Below are 21,718 nucleotides of genomic sequence, written 5' to 3'. Positions count from 1 at the left end.
CCTAGGTGCCACTATAAATAAGGATTCCAACAACCATTGTAAGGACATGAATTTTCTGACAAACTTATGCTATGTACTGTTCTAAGCTCAACAACACTTTATTTTCTTGCTTCTTAATAACATTATTACTGCCTTCGGAAGCTCTGCTCCCGGATCCAAGTTCTCTACTGCCTTATCTTGATTTCAACGCTAAGTCTTACATTCTTATTTAATTTATTTATTATTTTGTGATCAAATCGATTCGCTTGTCGATAAACCACGTATAAATTTAACCGTATCATTTTACGGGTAAACAGTGATATACTTAGATTTTAGTAAAATGCAAATTATATATCTTAAAGTTTTGTAAATAATGAGTACTAACCCAGTACACACCGCAAATTCACAATGATTACTATTGATTAGGTAATAGTCTAATAGATACTGAAAGCATTGAATACATAATTCAACAAATGTGAAGACGTTACATAGGAAAAATATGTCAAGCTGTCACCTTGTAATTAGAAATTAAGAGGTATCCCAAAAATTAATAAAGAAGAAATGATAACCAATAGAAGTACAAGTTAATTTGATTTGTATTAGCAAGAGAAAGGGGGACAAATTTTTGTACTTCCTCTTCTTGGATTTTCCGTAAGATATGAACAGCAAAGATGTTTTAAGAGAAGCAAAGGACACGTGTCCCTCTTTCACAATAATAAGAAGGTTCCTATAGGGACAAGGAAATTATGCCTTTTCAATTATTCAGCTCACTGTCCAATTGTGTTACCATAACAACAAGCCTCCATTTAAGGACAAGGAAATTTTGTTTTTTAATTTATTCATTCTTCGCTCCAAACAAGAACAGACACACCAAAGTATCTTTTTATTTACTATGGATGAAACAATCGAACTTAGAACTCATGTTCACTCTGATTTTATATTGAATTATGTCATCACTTTGTCTAAAAGTTTAAGTACTTATAGTGAAATACTTTTATTTATTTATTTTATATTGTAACTCTTATTTTTCCTTTGATGAGCAAATTACACGACTACAATCACAACAATTTTGTCAAGAGTTGGAATAAATATAGATTAAGAGCCCATTTGGATATAAGAAATTTTTTCAAAAAAAATTCATTTTTTCCAAATCAGCGTTTGTTCATACTTCATAAAAGTTTTTTGAAGATGCATTTTAGAATTTTTCGAAAATTTAAAAAACTCAAAAAAGTTATTTTTCACAATTTTCACTCAGATCACTCACAAAACTTAAAAAACAATCCAAAATTATATTCATGTCCAAACAGAACTCTAAATTTCATATACTATTTTCACTTGATTTTTTTTTTTTTACCCTTTTTTTGAAATTTTACAATTCTTATGTCCAAACGCCCACTAAAAGCCAATACTGCTTAGGGGCTCCAATTGCGCAGGACTCCTGTGTATATAATACAGAAAGCTACGCCAATCAGGAAAAAGAAAAGATAAAGAAACGTTGATTAATAGTATAATTTTCTTTTCTAGTAAACAAGAAGAACGTCAAAATGCTATAATTCAATCTACATTATTAAGAGTTTGAATTCGAGTGTTTAGTATCTATGACTTTGTGCAAAACAAAAGATTAGTATGATTTTGAAATTAAAAATATTAACATTCGCAAGTGTTATTGGAATCAATAGCGAAAAAGAACAATCAAATGAAGTTAAAAGAATATAATATAGAGAAAATCTCACTTTATACCCATTAATTTCAAACTATTTATCTTTTAGTGTCAGATACAAACTATTTACTATTCCTATCTATGCGTTCCAAACTATTTACCCGCTTATCACGCGTTTTAGCCACACCCATTTTTTCACAAGCTTTAAACAGCTCACTGTATCCAATAACCTCAGTATTCTCCATACCTAATTTCCACTTTAGCTCCTCAACATTCACCAATCTCATCACCCTTTTTGCTTCCTCGTGCGTAATAAATCCCCATTATTCATATTATTCTTGTTTTTCCCATTCCCTGTTGAAACTGAGCTGATATAGTATCCACCCATCAATCGGGTCGACCCGCAAAAACAAATTTCCAACACCAAAGTACAGGGCACAATTCAAAACTAGATCATATGAAGAACGGATCAATTTTTGTTGTTAACCCATAAGTTCAAAATGTCAAGATGTGATTTTTTATGGTGTTTTAGTGTTGAAATTCGTTAGCTATTATTTTTTGATGTGTAGATTGTACCTTTGATGATGGTTTTTGGAGATTTATTGTAAAAAAATTTAAATCCACCATTGAAGGACCTTGAAGCTTGAAACTCATAACTTGATTTATTTGAGTTTTTAATTGTTTTGATCCGATCCTGCATGGGTTTGTTTGAAAAGTTTGATTGGAGGTTGTAGCTAAAGTTTTAGTCAATTTGGTGGAGATTTTGTAGCAAATTTTAGAAATTTGGGTTGAAATATAGTTGAACCAGGGAAGAAGACGGATTTATATTGTATACCCAAATAGTATACAAATATACCATTTTGGTATACTTTATAGTTTACAATATACTGCAACGGTATATTGTAATAATCGAAGAAGAACACAATACCTAACAGTATACCGTTATAGTATACAATATACTATAGGAGTATATAGGTATACTGCAACAGTATACTATTATAGTATACTGTAACAATATACAATATACTGCAACAGCATGTTGTAATAGTATACAATATACTATATAATAGTATACTTATTACACGTAAAATCACTTGCCTTTTCCCTTTTAATTTAGTTCAAGCTTTTACCCAGCGTGAGGGACAAATTGAAAATGCGAAAAAATAATAATATTATAGTATGATATATGATATAACGGTATACTCTTACAATTAGATCCTTTTAGAATTTTTTGAAATTTTTTATTGACAACTGATATTATTTCAGTTTAATAATTGAATTAATTTTTTTTAAACTCTTTGCGTACAATTGTATACCCTGTTGATATAGCTATATACTATACTGGTATCATATGTTAGTTAATATTTTTTTGGTTGTATTAGCTACATTTAATTGGTACACAATTTGATTTTTCTTTAGTAATAATATAAAAAAGAATAATTAAAAATAGTGAAAACAGTAAATGAAATTAAATTATGAAGAGAAAAAAAATATAAAAAAAAAGAAGTTAAATGAAATTAGAAAAGGAAAAAAGAAAAAAATAAGAAGAAAACGAGAAAAAAGAAAAGGAGAAAAGAAAAAAAATAAAAAAGAAAAGAAAAGAAGCATAGAAATAAAAAAGAATTGGAGAATAAAGAAAAAATTCCCCACAAAACCTACTATGGGTAGGAAATGTAATTAATTTATGGGTAGAAAAACAAATGAGTAGACAAAGGTAAATAATTTTATTTTTGTGGATAATTGTATCAAAACTCCTATAATATAATAGTCTAATACAAATCTTGCATAGGATGGACAAGATATTTTTTAACTTGTTTATTTATTAGTTGACATATAGGATATTCAAAGTACTCAAGATTGCATTTGTTTAACGCCCACCTTTTACCATTTCTATTTACATAAGTCTACATCTTTTGTTAAGTTTTAATTAAAGAAGAATTCCCCATTCTATATTGGTATTTTAACAAAATGAAGGGTCCAAAACAGCTGTAAACAGTTATAAACCTTCTGTAAAAGCAACTTGGCATTGATCGCCGATCCTCCGCCATTCTATTACTCACCATGTTTTTCTTAAAATAAGAAGCCATTGGACAAAAAGAATAAAGGTTGTTTCTTGTTTAAAATAATTACTCCTATTTAGAAGTGGCAAAATTGTTAAAAGAAAACAGTTATCCACTCATATTATTCATTAAAAAATGTGTTGGATAATGAACTTTTTAAAAGCGGACTGAATATGAATAAAAACCATATTATCTACTTAGAAAATGGCTAACCAAATGAATAACCAATGTGTTTGACTTTTACATTTGTAAAGCCTCAAACAGGGAGTTCCTCAAGTTTGGGAGACCAGGAATTCTCCCAAAAGTGATCATATTCAAGAAGCCATGGATAATATGGATATCCCTATTATCCGTCGGATAGCCCGTTTTTTATCCGTCTCAAATACGAATCGGATAATTTATCTGTTTTTAAAATTACTCGTTTTCGACCCACTCATATCCGACCCGACCCGCTCGTTTGCCACCCTACTCCTATTCAAGGGTGTGGTGAAATGACAAAAGTTTATTGGCATTTAGTTAGATATTTTGACTTTGATTCTAAAAAATGAAGGAGATCTTTCGGTATGAATATATACCTCTTTAATTGATCTTTGAGCCTCCAAGTATGTGACCTGGTGGTCAATGAATTGGGTAAGAACGAGTTCAAAAGCAAAAAATATTACATTTCTCATCTATCCAAATTTTGATTGATAGAGTTACTGATACCTGTTGCTGATAAGAGGGATAATTATGAGTTAAGTGGAAGCACAGGACCCATACTCCACTTCCCAAATTATGTATAACAATGTTATATTCTTGAAAATTAGTGAACCCATGTTATCATTTTCAAGTGGGAGGCATTCCCCACTAAAAATCTCTCCTTTTCAACCACTGGAGCGTTCTGCTACTTGTATTAACTGGTTGTCATTCCAACTTTACCAAACGAAATCCCAAATACATACTCTAAAAAGCCCCACAAAACCACTTTCAAATCCCCCAATCACCTTTTTCCCATTCTCTAACTTCCTTTTCATTTTCAACTCTTCACAGTTAATTACATATTCCATTCTTCCCAATTAATCCCATCCATCCATCGCAAATATATTAGTCATAGTCAAATAAAAGCGACAAAGAAAGAAAAAAAGCCAAAATCTTGTTTGTCAAGCCCTATATGCTTTCCTGAAAAACCAGAATGGGTTGAAGAAATTTGGAACAAGAAGAAAAACGGTCTCGTGTTGGTAGGAGAAGATGGTGATAAGGAAATTAGGCAAGTATGAAGTAGGGAGGACGATAGGGGAAGGAACATTTGCCAAAGTTAAATTTGCACAGAATACGGAAACTGGTGAAAGTGTTGCTATGAAAGTCCTTGATCGTACTACTATCATCAAACACAAGATGGTTGACCAGGTCTATCCATATTTCTTCTTTCTTTTTTCTCCCTATTTTTGAATTGAGAATAATTCCAAAAACCAAAATACCCAGCTGGAGCTTCTTTCTTTTTTAGTTTTCTTTTCATATTTAAAGTGCAAAGTGTTTTTCCTTGTTTGGAAATGTGTGGGTGGTAACTGAATTGGAAAGTGGACTGATTATTCCTATTAATTATATTTAGCACTTTTTAATTAATTTCTCGACTTGTTGTAGCCTTTTGATTTTATCAATTAATGAATTAGGTTTTTGATTAATGGAATCAATGCAATAAGTTGATTCTCCCTTTTAAGTCAATTAATAAACATTCCACTGGGTTGATGTTGTTGTTGTTGTTGTGTTAAGTCAATTAATAAACGTACTTGAAATTTTAGTTAATTGTTTCTCGACATCATAGAGAAGCTTTTAGTTGTTTAGGGTGTTATTTTGACTGACCCTGCCATATTGAATGGTGATTTTCGGCAATTTGTGGACTGCAAAGCAATGGAGGGGACAATGTTAGCATAAGAGTGAATTCGGTTGAAGAAGGAAATAGACCTTTAGCAGCTTAATGAAGTTCTCATATGATAGCAAATCAAGTTTGAAGACTTCTATATATTTTCCTTATCTGATCAATAGATTCAGATTAGCTTATAGATTATTTTCGAGAATGTATACACGGTGCTGCTAGGTAACAGTCCTACAATCTTAGAATTTGTCGTAGTTCAAGAGTTCAACTTCATTAAAAAAAAAAGTTAGAATAGTCCAAGTCTTCTCTTCGAATGTCAATTTCTAAAGCATTTCGTTCCGTACATATACATTTGAATTTTGTAAACTTGTGTTGTGGCAACAGAATTTCTGTTATACTACTGATTTTTCTGTTCTCTAATAAGAGCTTTCTGCATTGTCATCTTGCAGATAAAGCGGGAGATATCGATAATGAAGCTTGTCCGACATCCATATGTAGTTCGATTACACGAGGCATGTGCCAAAAGCAAGAGCCTTTGGCTTTTAGTTTCCTGAAATTCATAGTCTGTTTCACTTTTAGGTTATCCGTTATTGGTATCTGGAAGATTCTCTATGCTGCTGATATAAATAAATTTTGCTGTCAGGTTATAGCAACCCGCACTAAGATCTATATTATCTTGGAATTTATTACAGGCGGTGAACTGTTTGATAAAATAGTAAGTCGTACTTTAAAATGGACTAAAGAGATATTGCAGATAATTTTGCTTAAGCATATATTTTTCTTTGACTGATCTTTGGTATGTACTTGTAGGTTCACCATGGGCGATTAAGTGAAGCCGAGTCCCGTAGATACTTTCAGCAATTGATTGATGGAGTGGATTATTGTCACATCAAAGGAGTCTATCATAGAGATTTGAAGGTATTTGTTGATAGAAATGTCAAATTGAGAAAGTAATAAATTATTACGCATTTAAATAAAAGTCTGACCTTTTTGAAATTTCTCAGCCTGAAAATCTTCTGCTAGATTCCCAAGGAGATCTGAAAATATCAGATTTTGGACTTAGTGCTTCGCCCGGCGAGGTAAGATCTCAAGGCTCTACCCTTTTTTCTATAAATAAAACCTTCACAATTTTAGCAAAAGTCTTTATGCTGCTAACTGCTGTCAACAATGTTCTAATAGGGAGTCAACATTCTTAAGACAACATGTGGAACCCCCAACTATGTTGCACCAGAGGTTAGTTATACAGCTTCCTTATAGGGATGGAAATGGGGCGGTGCGGGTGCGGTGTGGGTCGGGTCGGGTCGGGTCGCAGGTGGGGATTTAATTTTTTTAAACTAATAGACATAAAGGCTAAATATTAAAACCCTTGTCCCACATTGGAGTTGAGAGATGATGATAAAATTATCCTAATTCCACACACAATCACTAATTCGACACATTTTCGTTTTAATCGAATTCGGGAGCTTCTCGGGCTGCTTGTTTTTCGGATTTCGTATCCACTGCTTGTTTCTTGTTTGCCTAGATGGTTTGCAGAAAGTATTACAGAAGATTGACTCATGAATTGAGCCTCCTTATTTTGGAAAGCTTAATAGAAGTATGAAATAATGTCACTATTCTGACCAACATGTTAGCTTTTGAAATTTTGATGAACGCCCTTTCAACAGATGTTAGGCATTCAGTTGTTGAGGCTGCATTTTACCAAAAAAAAAAGCTGCAAATCGTCTTTCAGATGGTATTTGAAAGAAACCATCTCGTTGCTAAAAATTTCCAACGTCTTCCTAAAAATAATCTTTTGCTCTCAATTGCTTTACTTAGCAGAATCACAAATAGACGTGAGATTTGAGAAAACAACAAACAGAATCGTAGTTGAGGGTGGAGTTTAATTGTTCTATAGGAAAAACCACTAGATATAGAGGCAAAATATGAGAATTTAAGAACAATTTGGATATAATTAATTGTTTTGTTAAAAAAATCAGATTTAAGTCTAGCTTTCTAAAAAAATAATAATTTATAAATAAAAAAAAAATTGCGGGTGCGGGGCGGGTGAATAAGGGTGGAGTGTGGGGCGGGTTTAAATTTTGCGGGTTCAGACAGAACCCGCCCCGCACCACCTGCCGTTCCTACTTATAGTAGTCTAGTCCTTTGGTACAAGTATATCTTTGAACGAGTAGTTCGATCGATAATGTGTATCCTTTACTTTTATTATTATGGATTAAGATTCCCTTTTTGTCCTTGCTATTGAAACTTTTTACTAGGTTCTTAGTCACAAAGGTTATGACGGTGCTGTGGCAGATATCTGGTCCTGTGGTGTCATCCTTTATGTTCTGATGGCAGGTTATCTCCCCTTTGATGAGGTTGATCTCACTACACTGTACGCGAAGGTAGTAGCTTTGCATTTTCACTATTGTGTACTTAATGGAATTCCTTACTGCGGTTGCAGAGCAATGTGACATGATAATCATGCTGACATTTTCACATTTCATCACAGTAAAAGAAGATTATTTTGTAGCAAAGTTTTAATCACCAACATGTATGTTTATATTTTTTCTGCAGATTGAAAGAGCAGAGTTCTCCTGCCCGTCTTGGTTTCCGGTTGGAGCAAAATCACTCATTTCTCGAATTTTAGACCCAAATCCTCAAACAGTAAGTACTTAATCAGGAACGTACATGTGGTAAATTGCGCCCATAAACATATATTGTTTCGGAAACTTATCTGTCAAAAATTAATTTACCTATTGAATTTGTACAAGATTGCAACTTATCCAGTCTGTTAGTATGTATTAGCAAACTTGTCAAATAAAAGCAAGAAAGGAATTTTAATGTAAATCCTTTTCCTTTTCACCTCTCTTCTTTCCCCCTCTCACAAATGAAACCACATTGCTGTCCTTGGCGCTCTCCCACTATGCTTCTGGGTATAAGTCAACTTCCATTACTATAGAGCTAGATGGCGTCAAAAATATGTACTAGGTGTCTATGTGACTTAAAGCAAGTTATGCATAGCTTCGTATGTTTAAGGGTGCGTCAATCCACTGTTTTGTGCCTTTTGAATCAGAAAGTACATTGAAAATGAATGGAAGAAAATTAACAAAAAATAGATGGAAGAAAAATAGACAAATTATGCTGGTTCTAGGGAAGGAGGTAGAAAGAGAAAGTGAATGAATGAAAGAAAAGGAAAAGCAGAGTGCTTCACATTTTGTTTATATTTCTTGTTTGTGCTGAAATTTCAGTTCTTCATGATGATCTCCATTATCATGGACCAAGGCAGCGTCCAGTAACTTCTGCCTTTTGGGTTTTACCTTTCATCTTTTTTCTTTGTATCATCACCATCACTGACATAATCCAACTGTTTGAACCATTTTGTTCATTTAACCTTTTTCTGTATGATTCCCCCTTTCTTTGTCTAGCATTCCTGTTCTACCTTTACATATTCTTCTCATCTTAGTACTAAAATATCAATAAACGTAGAACAACTCAGGAATACAAGAGGAGAAAGAGAAGAAGAAAGGAAGAAGGAGAACTGTTGGGATAGTAGGCAATTGCAGATGGATGGGGGTTCATTTCAAGGAAAGAGGAAATAGGATTCTCCTTAGTACTAACTGGCTCGTTTTTAAAGTTTAACAGAAGTGCTAAGTTGCAACGTTTTAAAAGGTTCTGTGTGTAAGATGCTAATATTTTTTATGGCTTCTTGAGTTATTTATTCTTTAAATTATCGTTATATTCTCTTACTCGACTTCATAACTTTTGGGTTGTTCTTGGAGTGAAGTAGCTGTATTGAGGTTTAAGCATTATACAGTTATATTGATCATGAAGAGAAATTTGTTCTTTTACAAAAATTTACGTCTTTTTGCGATGTTACCACTCTTTGATATCCTGCTATTCTGTGCAGCGTATTCGGATTGAAGATATCCGTAATGATGAGTGGTTTAAAAAAGGTTATGTTCCTGTCAAATCTATGGAGTATGAAGATGTCAATTTAGATGATATTAATGCAGCTTTTGATGATACCGAGGTTGGTAAGGCTTTGAATTGCTGCTTTTGATATATAAAACATTTTGCTGTTTAACTGGGATTTTAAGTGAAATCTTGCCAGGTCTTGCTTGGTGGCAAGCTGGTAAGGATCTTCCCTGAAGCATCAGTTTGTACTTGTTTACTGCTAAAGTGGAATGTCCTCTTATCATTATGTTGAGAATGTAATTGTTTAGTGTTGAGTAATAAAACATATTGGGGCTAACACTTGTATTTTGAGGATGGAAATAGTTTTATAAAGGTGCTTTTTTTTTTTTTTTGGATGACCGAGAAATCCGTCTGGGGCCGATCCTTTGGACCAACCGCAACCTTCGAAACTCGGTGGATGGGCCCGCCCCTCTACCCTTCTCCACTTAAATACCAGGCTTTGCTTTGCATGTGGGGGCTTGAACCTGTGACCTAAGACACAAATCCACCACCCTTTGCCACTTGAGCTAGGCCCCGGGTATAACTTTTTGCATTATCCCGAATCTTGCTGAAATTTTTCTTCGGAGAAGCAGAGGATATGGACCAAAAAATCAAAGAAATTTCAATTTGGTAGGGATTTTAGGGAGTGTTTGGTATGATGAAATATATTCCTGGGTTGTTCTAATTATTGACTGTTTATGTTGTTTTTGTTTGCTTTCCCCTTGTTTTTATGGCACCCTACAATGTCTTATAGGGGGTGCGATCCAATGAGCAATGTGACAATGCGGATGCTGGGCCTCTGGCTCTAAATGCCTTTGACCTTATTATTCTCTCTCAAGGATTGAACTTATCTGTATTGTTTGATCGCGGGCAGGTATAAGTTCTGAAATTTATACCAAATTGACCATTTACAATGGAGCTCTGATTGTTCCTCTCTTTCATAGAATCATAATTATTATAGTGTCCATTAACATATTTATCAACTAGTTAAATATATAAGGTGCTGGTCCTAGTTTCTTGTCATTATTAAGGTGCTGGTCTTCAACTTAGATAAGTGAATTGTGGATGCTGGCTTTACAGGATTCAATGAAGCAGCATCAAACACGATTTCTTACGCAGAAACCAGCAAAAGTTGTTTTATCAAGTATGGAAGTTGTGGCCCAATCCATGGGTTTCAAGACCCATATCCGCAATTTTAAGGTAGACCATACCTTTACTTATTAATAAGGGGGATCTCGAGTTTCACCACTTGGGTTCCCTATGTCATTGTTCCTTTCCTTAAGTTCTATGCTGCAGTTTTCTTGGAGAACCCTCAAGGTTAGTCTTTTTTGTGCATGTATGTCGCAGATGAGGGTAGAAGGTCTGTCCTCGAACAAGACTTCACATTTCTCTGTAATTCTGGAGGCAAGTTTACATCTTACATAAGTTGTTTCAATTTGTGTGGCACTCTTTGTTTGGTAGCTAAATGTTTATTATTCATCAGGTGTTTGAGGTTGCTCCGACATTTTTCATGGTAGACGTTCAGAAAGCAGCTGGTGATGCTGGTGAATTCCTTAAGGTTAGTTCTGTCCTGTGGATATACATTGATATTCTTTATTCCAACCATTCTCTTTGCTTCTTCTCTTATCCAAACATGCCTACACGCAAGTGCTTTGACTGATACCTACCGTGATTTACAGTTCTACAAGAACTTTTGTGGCAATCTGGAGGATATTATCTGGAAGCCATCAGATGAAACATGCAAATCAAGGGTTACAAAAACAAGGAGTAGAAAGAGATGATATTCGTGTTAAGGAGAATCTGTTTGTATTTTTGTGTTTGTATGATGTTTACAGCATGTTGTAAACTTTTATAGATTGACATCTAACCTTTGAAGCCACGATAGGCAGTGAGTACTTTTTTATAGTTGAGCCAAGTGAGGGCTAAAGCTCCCATGCTTTCCCCAGGTTTTGTATCTTTAATCATTTCTATGTGGTGACGATCTATCATCTTAGAGCAAAAAGTAAACATATAAACACTTTTAGAGAAGAGTTTGTCAAGTCGATAACTTTGACCAGCTTCTGCGCAACATTTCCATTTTCAACAATCTTATAGTGCCATTGTTCTTAGCAAACCATGCAATTTTATTTTCTGGTTTCATTAAATTTATGTGAACAGCTGAGGCAACTGCTGTGAAAGCCATGTTCTGCCCGACACCTGAGCTTTAGCAACTAAGTCATTTTCCGAAAAGTGTTTTCCAACCTGGACATCAACAATATGAGTTGTTCTAAAGTTTCTCGCCAGTTTTTATTCTTCTTAAGTTTCGTACTGTGTTTCCTCTGAAATTTTCAGTCTTAAAATTCCGTAAAATTTCATCTAAAGTATAGCAATCCCAGGTTTTACTAAACAACAAAAATAAAACCTTGTTTCAGATGTCATACAAAAAGAAGATGGCACGAGAAACCTCAGAGTATAACTGAAATAGCAATTGGAATTTAGAAAAAATACCGAACTCAATATGCTGGTATTGCTGCCGCACCACATTAATCCAACCAAATTAATATAAGCCACTATTTGTTTTCTGATTTTCCTTTCATATGACAAGCTACATGATCTACTGATCAGTCAATGAAGAACCTTTAGGACATTATGGTATTGCGTGGAATTAGAGAACAGAAACTTGACAAGAAAACTGATAATCAAGAAAGTAAAGAAAGCCAAGGCTTTGAGAAAGAATTAAACAAGACTACCAAAATCACCACAAGAACAATGTCCATTTACAAATTTGTGCAGCCTTTTACTATCTCTAATGAGGATTTTTCTTGAAGTTAGCTGTGAGATGAATTTCATAAAGCTGTGACAATCTCTACACATGCTAATACTCTTAATAACTCGGATGGGTGCAGCACTTGGTGTGCTCAGCAATCCAAACGCAACAGCCAACTTCTCACCGTGTCGACCTCTAGGAAAAGCTGCTTCATCATCTTCTTCAGTTCGCAGCTCCAAAGTTGTCTGTAACTCAAATCCCATAGTACTTGCTTTGTCATCCAAATCCCTTAAGAAATTGTCTATATTTTCATATGGAGGATTCAACCGATCACCTGTTCTAAATGAATGAACTTTGTCCCTGATGCTGATCCAGCTCCAATCCTTTAGCTTTCCAATTTTTTCATCTTTCATTAACTTTCTCACCTTGGAAACATCCTTCCATCTCTCCGTTGAGAGGTACATGTTTAACAACAAGAAGTAAGCCTCTGAATTTTTCGGATTCAGGTTTAGTAGTTGTTCAGCAGCATAAAAGCCGAGCTCTGATTTCCCATGGCTTCTACAGCCCGCTATTAAAAGTGACCATATAAATTCATTAGGCTCAAAATCCATCTTCTTTACGAAGTCAAAAGCTTCATCTATCCTACCTAACCTCACAAACATATCAATCAAGCATGCATAATGGTCCATCACGGGCTTAATTTTATACTCTTTTTTCATCATGTCAAAATATGCCAATGCCTCTTCAACCAGTCCAGCATGGCTACATGCGGAGAGCACGCCCACAAATGTAACCTTGTTTGGTCTAGCTCCTACGAACCTCATATCCTCAAATAGCTGTAATGCTTGTTTAGAGTAGCCATGTTGTGCGAAGGCAGTAATCATAGATGTCCAAGATATCAAAGTTCGCGTAGACATCTCCACAAAAATTTTACTTGCCCTGTCAATGCTTCCACATTTACTATACATGTTAACTAGGGCAGTTCCCACTACAACATCAGACAAAAAACCGGACTTAATAACCTGAGCATGGATTTGCTCCCCTTGTTCCAAAGCAACCAAACTACTACATACAGTTAACACACTTGAGAAGGTGAATAAATCAGGCTTCATCCCTGATCGATGCAGTCTCAGAAAAGTGTTCAGCGCCTCAATACCACTGGAATGCGCATTGATGATACCATCCTCGGCAAGATCCATCATTTGAGCTAGACCTGCAATCATTGCATTCCATGTAACCAAACTAATTGTCTCCATTCCATCAAACAGCTTTTTTGCCTCTATAATCCATCCATTTTTCAAGTATAAGTACATAATTGAATTCATTACTCGTAAATTAGAACCATACCCTAGTTTAATGCTCAAAGAATGAATTTGTGATCCCATCTTTAGAGCCTGCATTATGCAACACATGCTCATTACGCTTGTCAATGTGAACTCATTAGGCTCCACATTCGCGCAAAGCATCTCAACAAAAAGGCTTAATCCCATTGCAGAATCCCCATTATCTCCGCAGGCAGATATAGCAGTTGTCCAAGAGATCACATTCTTATCAGAAATCCTCCGAAATGCTTTAACAGCAGATTCCAGATTACCGCTTTTGCAATACAAGCTACAAAGAGCATTGCCAATACTTGTATCATCCTCAATTTCATATTTTACCACATACCCATGAATCTGCTTTCCTAACTCGAAATCAGCCAACAAAGAGCAAGCTTTGAATGCAACACCTAACGTATAATTCGTGGGAAATCCACCAACTTCCAACATTTCCTGAAACACGGAAATAGCTACCTCCGGCTGTGCATTGTGAACATAGCCAGACATCAAGGATGTCCAGGTAACAACATTTCTTTTAGGCAAATTATCGAAAACCTTACGTGCACAATCCATAGTCCCACATTTCGCATACACATTAACTAAGAATGTCATGAGAAACAAGTCCTCATGGATACCCATTTTGATTATGTGGGCATGAATTGCTTCAGCTTCTGAAACTGAATTATTCTTGATACATTCTTGTAATAGTGGAACATAAGCAGCTGATTCCACTTTCTTTTCACCTTCTTTTATCAGTGAAAGTGCTTCTCTGAAGTCAAGATTGAATGGGTCCAAAGCTTTATCCAAAATCATAGGACTATGATTTCTCTATCATAAATTAAACCAGAAAACAAGCAAAAATAACATGAGCACTTTGACATAAATGAAATTATTGGTATTACTCAATTTAAGCAAGTAGTAGTAAGTTAATGAAATAAACTAAGAGCCGAAATAACTTACCTTTTCTAATGGTAAAGAAGCGAGTGTAGGTTTCTTGAAATCAGGTTCGAGCTTAAGGGTGCTGCCTACTATAACTGAAGGCAGAAAAGCCATGATTTCTGTCAAGTATAAAAGAGGAAAAATATTTTGATTTTAGTTCATTGTTCTTTGGTTATATATTTATCTGAATTTTGAAAAGAAGAAAGAAAAATGTTATCTTTACAGTTTTGATGTGTTTGGATGAAATTGAACTGAAAATCCTAATAAGGGAGACCGGTAGAGATTGATTATGTGGACCCCAGCAACAAGTTATCGGGAATTAATCATTAGCGGGAAATTCACAATTTGTTAACAACGTTACGTCACGCTTGTACGGAAGGGTACAAGTGTATATAGCAATACAAAAAGTAAATCGATAAAAAAATTCTAACTGTATAAAAAGAATTACTACTTATAATGTAACTGTATATAATTTAAATCCAATTTTCAATGAAAAAGAACATACTGTATATACTAGCCGCAAATATATCGAAATAGGATAGTTTCTGTAGTGTGTTTGTGATCAAAAGATGATCAACTGAATAAGAAAGTCCAACTAATAAACTCAGTTCATATATAATAGGAGTAGCAAACTTCTTCTCACCTAGCAATGAAATGACTAGGAAATAACCTCCTATCAAAGTTATTCACCTTCATATTCTTGAATGTGAAATTCAAAAAATTCTTGAATGAGATCCATGATATCGCCTTAGCTTGCCCGTGACAAACATTTTTGCTTTTGATGGAAACTAGACTCTCCCTGTAACTACTTAGAACACCACATGTCACAATACTTATCAAACAGATGTGTAAATCCACCGTCATAAATTAAAACAGTACATTTTCACCATTTCCAAGAATTAGCTTATCATGACCCCAGAACCCAAGAGGGTTATAATCAGGTGTACTAGGCACTACATTGAGAACTTTAATCCACAACTTTTCCTCGTTCATCAGCCATATATCAATACTTCTTTTATAAGGATCGAAGTGACTCACTAGTAGACAAACGACTCCTTATAAAGAGTAAGATGAACATCAATGCCATGCCTGATATACATATATATATCAGGCATGTAGGTCAAAATATTCGAGTAGAAGGACCTCTTCAAATCCAATGTCTCTTGTTTTACTCCAATAATAAACTCCGTTCACACAGGTCGAGCACGATGATTGTTTCAGATTTGAAGGACTGATTTCAAAGTTGTACGTTAGATTTCTCCAACAGTCCTTGTTTAATGAATAAACAGCAGCAAACTCTTCCCAAAAATGCGAAACGCAAACCACCTTGTAATCGTCACTTAATGGATCAAACCCAAAGCCAAATATATGAAGTTCATAAGGTTCGTATAATTGGCTGAGTTCGAGGAAATATGGGGGAGAAAGAAGAGGTCGGAACTCTCTTGTAGCTGGGTTCCAAAGAGCCATCCGATTATTACCAAAATCTTTGTACAAGAAAAATATATGCCATTGACGGGACCAATAAACTCATCCAATTCTATAGGAATCTGTAAATAAATAGGTTTTTCAAGTACAGGAATCATAGGGGGCGATAGCAGAATAGAGGTCATGGATTGTGGGGGAGGTGGGTTGTAACTCAGAATGAAGAAACGGCTAAGGGTTTTCCTTGTGATGAAGGTGTTTTCTAACAATAAAGGAGCTTGTAATAAGAGAGTACATTTGCGATTTAACAGGTAGCCTCACTAGAATATCTGTTATTAAATCATCAGGGCAATTAGAATGCTCCATTCTGCAATTTAACAAAGTCTTCACTGCTTCAAAAGTTTGGGAGAGTTGTAATGAATAGTAGTAATTACGTGGGGAATATATACACTAATATTTATAGAGTTCAGTTCACTACTAAGGCGGCCTTTTTTTTTTTTTTTTTTTTTTAAACTCCTACAAGGACTAGGAGTCGTTCAAAGCTTAATTAAAATTCCGAGTTAGAGTCGAAATAGCAGTTAGGTGTCCGCCCCAAAATATTGGGTTCTTGATTTGTCTCTGATATATACTATCCTGTGAAAAAATGTGGAGCAATTGTCTGCGTTATTAACAGTGGCGGACCCAGGATTTTTATCAAGTGGGTTCAAAATTCAAAGAAGCAAATATACAAAGAGGTCAACAAAAACTATATATTAATAGAATATATTATTACAACTGTCCTCTACGAGTTTTCATGTCCTGAAACGTATTCATAATAGTCTCATCAGAAATGACGTTAAATATTTTTCTTTCTACATAAGGTACCAAACAACCGCTCATGAATTCGTCATTCATTCGGTTTCGCAATTCACTCTTGATCAACTTCATCGCCAAAAAAGTTCTTTCAACTGTAGCAGTGGCAACTGGTAGAAGCAAAGCAAATTTTACAAGGCGAAACACAAATGGATAATTCAAATGCTTCTTTGTCTTAACTAGTGTTTCAGAAAGATCAACAAGTCTTTGTAGATTTGAGAACCTTTCATCAACATCACGAACATCAACAATATAAGTTTCAAGTTGATTCTTGAGCGTAACCATTATATTCTCATCAAAATCGTCAGGATACAATTCAACCATCATCAATATCTTGTTTATGTCAAAACTGGAAAACGAATCAACTGGATTTAAGCAAGCTACTCCAACAAGCAAGTTCGTTGTCACCTCATTAAAACGAGCATTGAGTTCTTGAACTTGCCAATCAATAATCTTAAAAAATATATCAACACGATAGTGATGTAAAATAGTATGATCAGCAACTTTACGTCGAGATCTTCCAGAGTTAACATAAAAGTCATCAAAGTTTGGTATCGAAATATTATACTTGACACAAAATGCAGACACCTTATCAACAAGTAAACCCCATTCTTCTTCTCTTAGTTTTTGCAATCGTTTTTTTGCCACTTTAACAAGTAGAATAGCATTTGCAATATCTTGCTCCTTTTTTTGTAAGGATGTATTAAGCTCATTTGTCATCCCCAAAACATCTCTCATTAGGTGCAACATGAAAGCAACCTCAAACGCTTGACAAGTGCTAAGATATCCCTTTGCCTTAGCTCTTTCTTCTAAAGTCCAGGCATCAACAACGATAGTATCAAGAACATCAATAATTGAGCCAAACATAGAAATAAAGTTCTTAAAAGATTTGTAGTGCGAACCCCAACGAGTATCGGCAGTTCTTGCAAGACCAAGTTCTTGATTCAAACCCCTACCATTTTCAAGTTCACCCATGTCTAATGCCTCTTGAACTTTTTCTGCTTGAGATTCTCGAAGATCATCCATACGTTTAAAAGAACCTCCCACTATATTCAATATATTAGAAACCAACAATACAAGTTCTTCCACTTCAAGACATTTTTTGGATACCGCAACAAGAGTCAATTGAAGTTGGTGTGCAAAACAATGGATAGAATAAGTGGATTTACTTTCTTGTTGAATCAAAGTTTTGAGGCCACAAAAATTCCCTTGCATGTTGCTTGCTCCATCATAGCACTGTCCACGCACATAAGATAAACTCAAAGAATGTTGAGCAAGGTAATCAACAATTGCTTCCTTTAAACATAAAACACTAGTATTACGAATATGAACGATCCCAATAAAATGCTCTACCACATATCCACATCCATTAACATATCACAAGACAATAGCTAATTGCTCTTTGCGTGATACATCACATGATTCATCAACTAGCAATGCAAAAAAGTCTCCATTTAGATCATCCATAATTGCTTTAACTGTTTCAATTTTATATGCAATAATAATGTCTTTTTGAATTTTATGGGAGGTCAACTGATCATTCTTTGGAGCCTTTTTCAACACAAGATCACGGATTTTTTCGCACCTCCCTACATACCATGAAAGAATCTCAAGAAAGTTGCCCTTGTTTAGTGATGATTCATCTTCATGATGTCTACGAAATGCCAATCCTTGATTCAACAAGAGTCTCACAACCTCAATTGAAGCCTTTAAGCGAATTTTGTATTCAAGCTTGGTTTGACTGGATTGCCTATCAAATGAAGTTTGAATTGACTGCTTTTGTTTTAATAGATCTTCACATTTCCTTGTTGCATGATTATGAATACTGCTCGACTTGCCAACATGCATATCAAATCTTTTTTTTCCAACTCTTAAATCCTAAACTTGAAAATACATCGCCTCCAGCTTGATGAATGTCTTCATCTTGAAACAGGTAACAACACAAACAATAAGCTGCATCTTCTATCACACTGTACTCCAACCAATTACGATATTCATCAAACCATTTAGGATTGAAACGACGCTTTAAGCCCGAAAAATCTCTTTGAGGAAACTTATGATGTCGGGGTTGGCAAGGACCTCTTCGGAGATATTCTCTTCTAATCTCATCACGCTCATTTGGATGATAATCTCTAATGGGTATTCTCTCTTTTGGATCAGTCGGTAAAGAATCAAGATTTATTCCTTGTCTTTGTCTTTTAGAGAATTGAGGTTGCTCTTCTAATTGGTTCAAATTTTGTTCCAAGGGAGTAGCAATTGGAGAGGATGAACTTGGTTGTGGCAACTTGGAAGATACTGAAGGGTAAAATCTCTTCATTGTAACACAAACTGGACTACCAAGCAACCATAAGCAAGTCAACAACTATAACAATCAAAATTCCAGCAACCATAACATCAAAATTCAGGTAACAAGAATAACTGATCCAACAGATTCTTGGTGTTGTTTGGTATATAAGATGTGTTCTGATTGATAGTGAAATTCATTGGATTTCAATAAAGTCTAAAATTAACAATTGTAGTCCTTTCAGATAATTACAGTGAAAGCCACAAAATCAATCAACTTTCAAAGACTACTAAAGATTCTTATGAAAATATAGTCTCGAATTCCTTTAAAAATACCTAATTAAAGGATTCAACCAAAATCTTGAACAAAATTGAAAACAAGACTTGAGAATAAATAAATTCTGATGGCATATTAGTATTTCTATTTCTAGAAGACATAATGCCTAATAATATCAATTCAGAGAAGAGAACAATCAAAAAAAGATAAGAAAGCAACTGGTGATGCACAAGCATAGAGATAAGAAAGTACATACATTTAAAAATTTGAAAAACCTGTCCTCCTTAGGCTTTGTCACTGAAAAAAAAAGATTAAAAATCAAAGAGAAACCTGATAGATACCAAAATGAAGCCCTTTGTCTTTGAGAGAGACGACCTTCTAGGCAGCTGCTAATGGAGGAGATGACTATGGAAGCAAATCTTGAGAGAGAGAGGGAGAGAGAGAGGGAGAGAGAGGCATCGAAGGGCTTGAGATTACAACTGATTGTGTTCTGATTTGGGGAATTGGGATATATTTTTCTGATTTGGGGGATATTTTAAAAATTGTAAACGACGTCGTTTCAGAGTAGAAAAAGAGATGTATATTAAAAAATCCAAAAATAGACACCATTGTGACTATCCAGTTTCAAACTCAGGACCATATAGGAAATTTGAACCCTCTTTACCATCAGGCTAGGCGATTCACTTGTTTGACGCGGGTTTAAAATAAGTTTTATACCATTACGTTTTTGAAGACAGAAAAAATATGCGTATATACACAGTATTATTTTTCGACGAAGCGGGTTCATATGAACCCTCTTGACCCCATGTGGGTCCGCCCCTAGTTATTAAATAGGAGAACACTACTAATTAGAGCCGTCAATATGGGTTTGGTCTAATTGGACGGCCCAACCCAGGTCGTTATTCAGTAGAGCTGGGTTAAGAGTTTTAGAGCCCATTTAAAAATGAGGCTTTTAAGCCCGGTCCAAATAAGTCTGTGGCCCATGAGACTTGCTTGAAGCTAAGTAGGATAAATAAACGTATTTAATTAAAAAGAATATAAGGAACTAAAAACAACATGAAGAGTTGTACAAATTCAAAATTAATAATAGTTGGTATGTGAATTTAAATACTATTTTTTACTCTTAAAAGTTTAATTATTTTTTAATATTTAACTAATTAACACTGCATATAATTATAGATTTAGATCAAAATGAAGATGTTAAGACATCTTTATTTCACAAGAGGTTTCAGATGTGCTTGATGAACATAATTTATTGATGTTGGATATGCCTTGAGCACCATGAAAATGTTTGAGTAGTTTATTTCGAGTATTAACTTTTAAGGAATGAATATTGTCCTCTCTTTTTTTGTGTTTTATAGTAATCTATTGGAGCAACATCAGAAGTTATTAATCTTCGCAGAATATATATATATATATATATATATATATATATATATATATATATATATATATACACTCTTTTTTTGGGTTAGTAGGAGATCTTTATATATATAACAACAAAACTAGAAAATATATTGCAAAGTACTGTCAGTATCGGGGTATTGTAGTTCCCCCAGTACCACGATATTTTGATTAATTGTATCAATATTACATGAAAAAAATTTTCGAACAACTTCAGTTTCTAGGATGTCAGCCCAAAATACATCATTTGCAAACATCACAGGAACTGCTAGTAAGCTTGATCTTCCCAAAAAACTTGGCTTTGCTGTCTCTTTTGCTAGTGCATCTGCCACCCTATTCTACCCCCTATACCTGTGTCTCACCACAACCTTGTCCATCCTTTGCATTAACAACCTGCATTCACAAATTATGAGATCATATGTTAAGTTACCTGTAAGAAGCATTTGGATTATTTTGCCGAATCTGTATTTTTGTCCAAATGTCTGGGTTACCTCTAGCGGCCCCATCTGTATTAAGTTTATAGTACCCTCTCCTAGGGGGGCTCCCATTTCATATTGGTTTGGAAAGACTTCTTGATGGTGTCACTTTTTGCCAACAAAAAGTATTCGGTTGCTTTAGAGAAGCTGTTGGTGGTGCTGATTCTATCTTTTTTTTGTTGAAAAGGTTGTGATTCCTAGTTAGCCAAATGTGCCAGAAACAGAAGGGAATGATGTTCTCCCAAGGAACGTTTTCGTTAAAGAGTGTGTTCCTAAGTTTATTCCATGTTAATAGCCATTGTTGTGGTGAGAAAATGGGATTTTGTTGCCTACTCTCATTCGAAGCCTTGGATATCTACTCCTGCCAGAATTGAGCTACATTTATGTATTCAAAGAAAATGTGGTCACTTCTTTCTTGAAAGCTTTGGCAGAAGCAGTATTATGGGGTTACAGTTAACCCTAATTCTGTGAAGGTAGGATCTTGTAGGTAATCTATTTTGGGCAAGAAGCCAGATA

The 21,718-nt window shown here is 34.7% G+C and overlaps 4 protein-coding genes across 6 annotated transcripts; 1 reads left to right on the top strand and 3 right to left on the bottom strand.

Annotated features, from left to right (window-relative positions):
• The first annotated feature begins 4,667 nt into the window (after positions 1–4,667).
• On the top strand, positions 4,668–11,540 carry LOC104237642 (CBL-interacting serine/threonine-protein kinase 8). 3 transcript variants are annotated; one of them, XM_009791821.2, is made up of 15 exons: positions 4,668–5,085; positions 6,001–6,063; positions 6,195–6,266; positions 6,362–6,469; positions 6,556–6,630; positions 6,731–6,784; positions 7,807–7,932; positions 8,105–8,194; positions 9,438–9,560; positions 9,642–9,662; positions 10,239–10,358; positions 10,565–10,684; positions 10,832–10,888; positions 10,968–11,042; positions 11,164–11,540. In XM_009791821.2, the coding sequence occupies exons 1-15, from the start codon at positions 4,927–4,929 to the stop codon at positions 11,263–11,265; spliced, it is 1,365 nt and encodes a 454-aa protein (XP_009790123.1). In that variant the 5' UTR covers positions 4,668–4,926; the 3' UTR covers positions 11,266–11,540. The 3 variants fall into 3 exon arrangements, with proteins under 3 accessions (XP_009790123.1, XP_009790124.1, XP_070028375.1); XM_009791822.2 differs by lacking the exon at positions 9,642–9,662; XM_070172274.1 differs by lacking the exons at positions 9,642–9,662; positions 10,239–10,358.
• Positions 11,541–12,187: 647 nt separating this feature from the next.
• On the bottom strand, positions 12,188–14,710 carry LOC104237641 (pentatricopeptide repeat-containing protein At3g12770-like). The gene is made up of 2 exons (XM_009791818.2): positions 14,510–14,710; positions 12,188–14,377 (listed from the first exon to the last, which is right to left on the bottom strand). Exons 1-2 carry the CDS (start codon positions 14,600–14,602, stop codon positions 12,200–12,202), a joined length of 2,271 nt encoding a protein of 756 aa, XP_009790120.1. The 5' UTR covers positions 14,603–14,710; the 3' UTR covers positions 12,188–12,199.
• Positions 14,711–16,678: 1,968 nt separating this feature from the next.
• Positions 16,679–17,788, bottom strand: LOC104237647 (uncharacterized). Its single transcript, XM_009791828.2, has one exon. It carries the CDS (start codon positions 17,786–17,788, stop codon positions 16,679–16,681), a length of 1,110 nt encoding a protein of 369 aa, XP_009790130.1.
• A 351-nt stretch (positions 17,789–18,139) lies between these two features.
• LOC138890267 (uncharacterized) lies at positions 18,140–18,610 on the bottom strand. The gene has a single exon (XM_070173640.1). It carries the CDS (start codon positions 18,608–18,610, stop codon positions 18,140–18,142), a length of 471 nt encoding a protein of 156 aa, XP_070029741.1.
• Positions 18,611–21,718: the final 3,108 nt, after the last annotated feature.

The sequence above is a fragment of the Nicotiana sylvestris genome, chromosome 4 (assembly GCF_000393655.2).
Source record: "Nicotiana sylvestris chromosome 4, ASM39365v2, whole genome shotgun sequence".
NCBI classification, from domain to species: Eukaryota; Viridiplantae; Streptophyta; class Magnoliopsida; order Solanales; family Solanaceae; genus Nicotiana; species Nicotiana sylvestris.
Note: the sequence above shows the minus strand (reverse complement) of the source record. Positions and strands in the feature narration are given on the sequence as shown.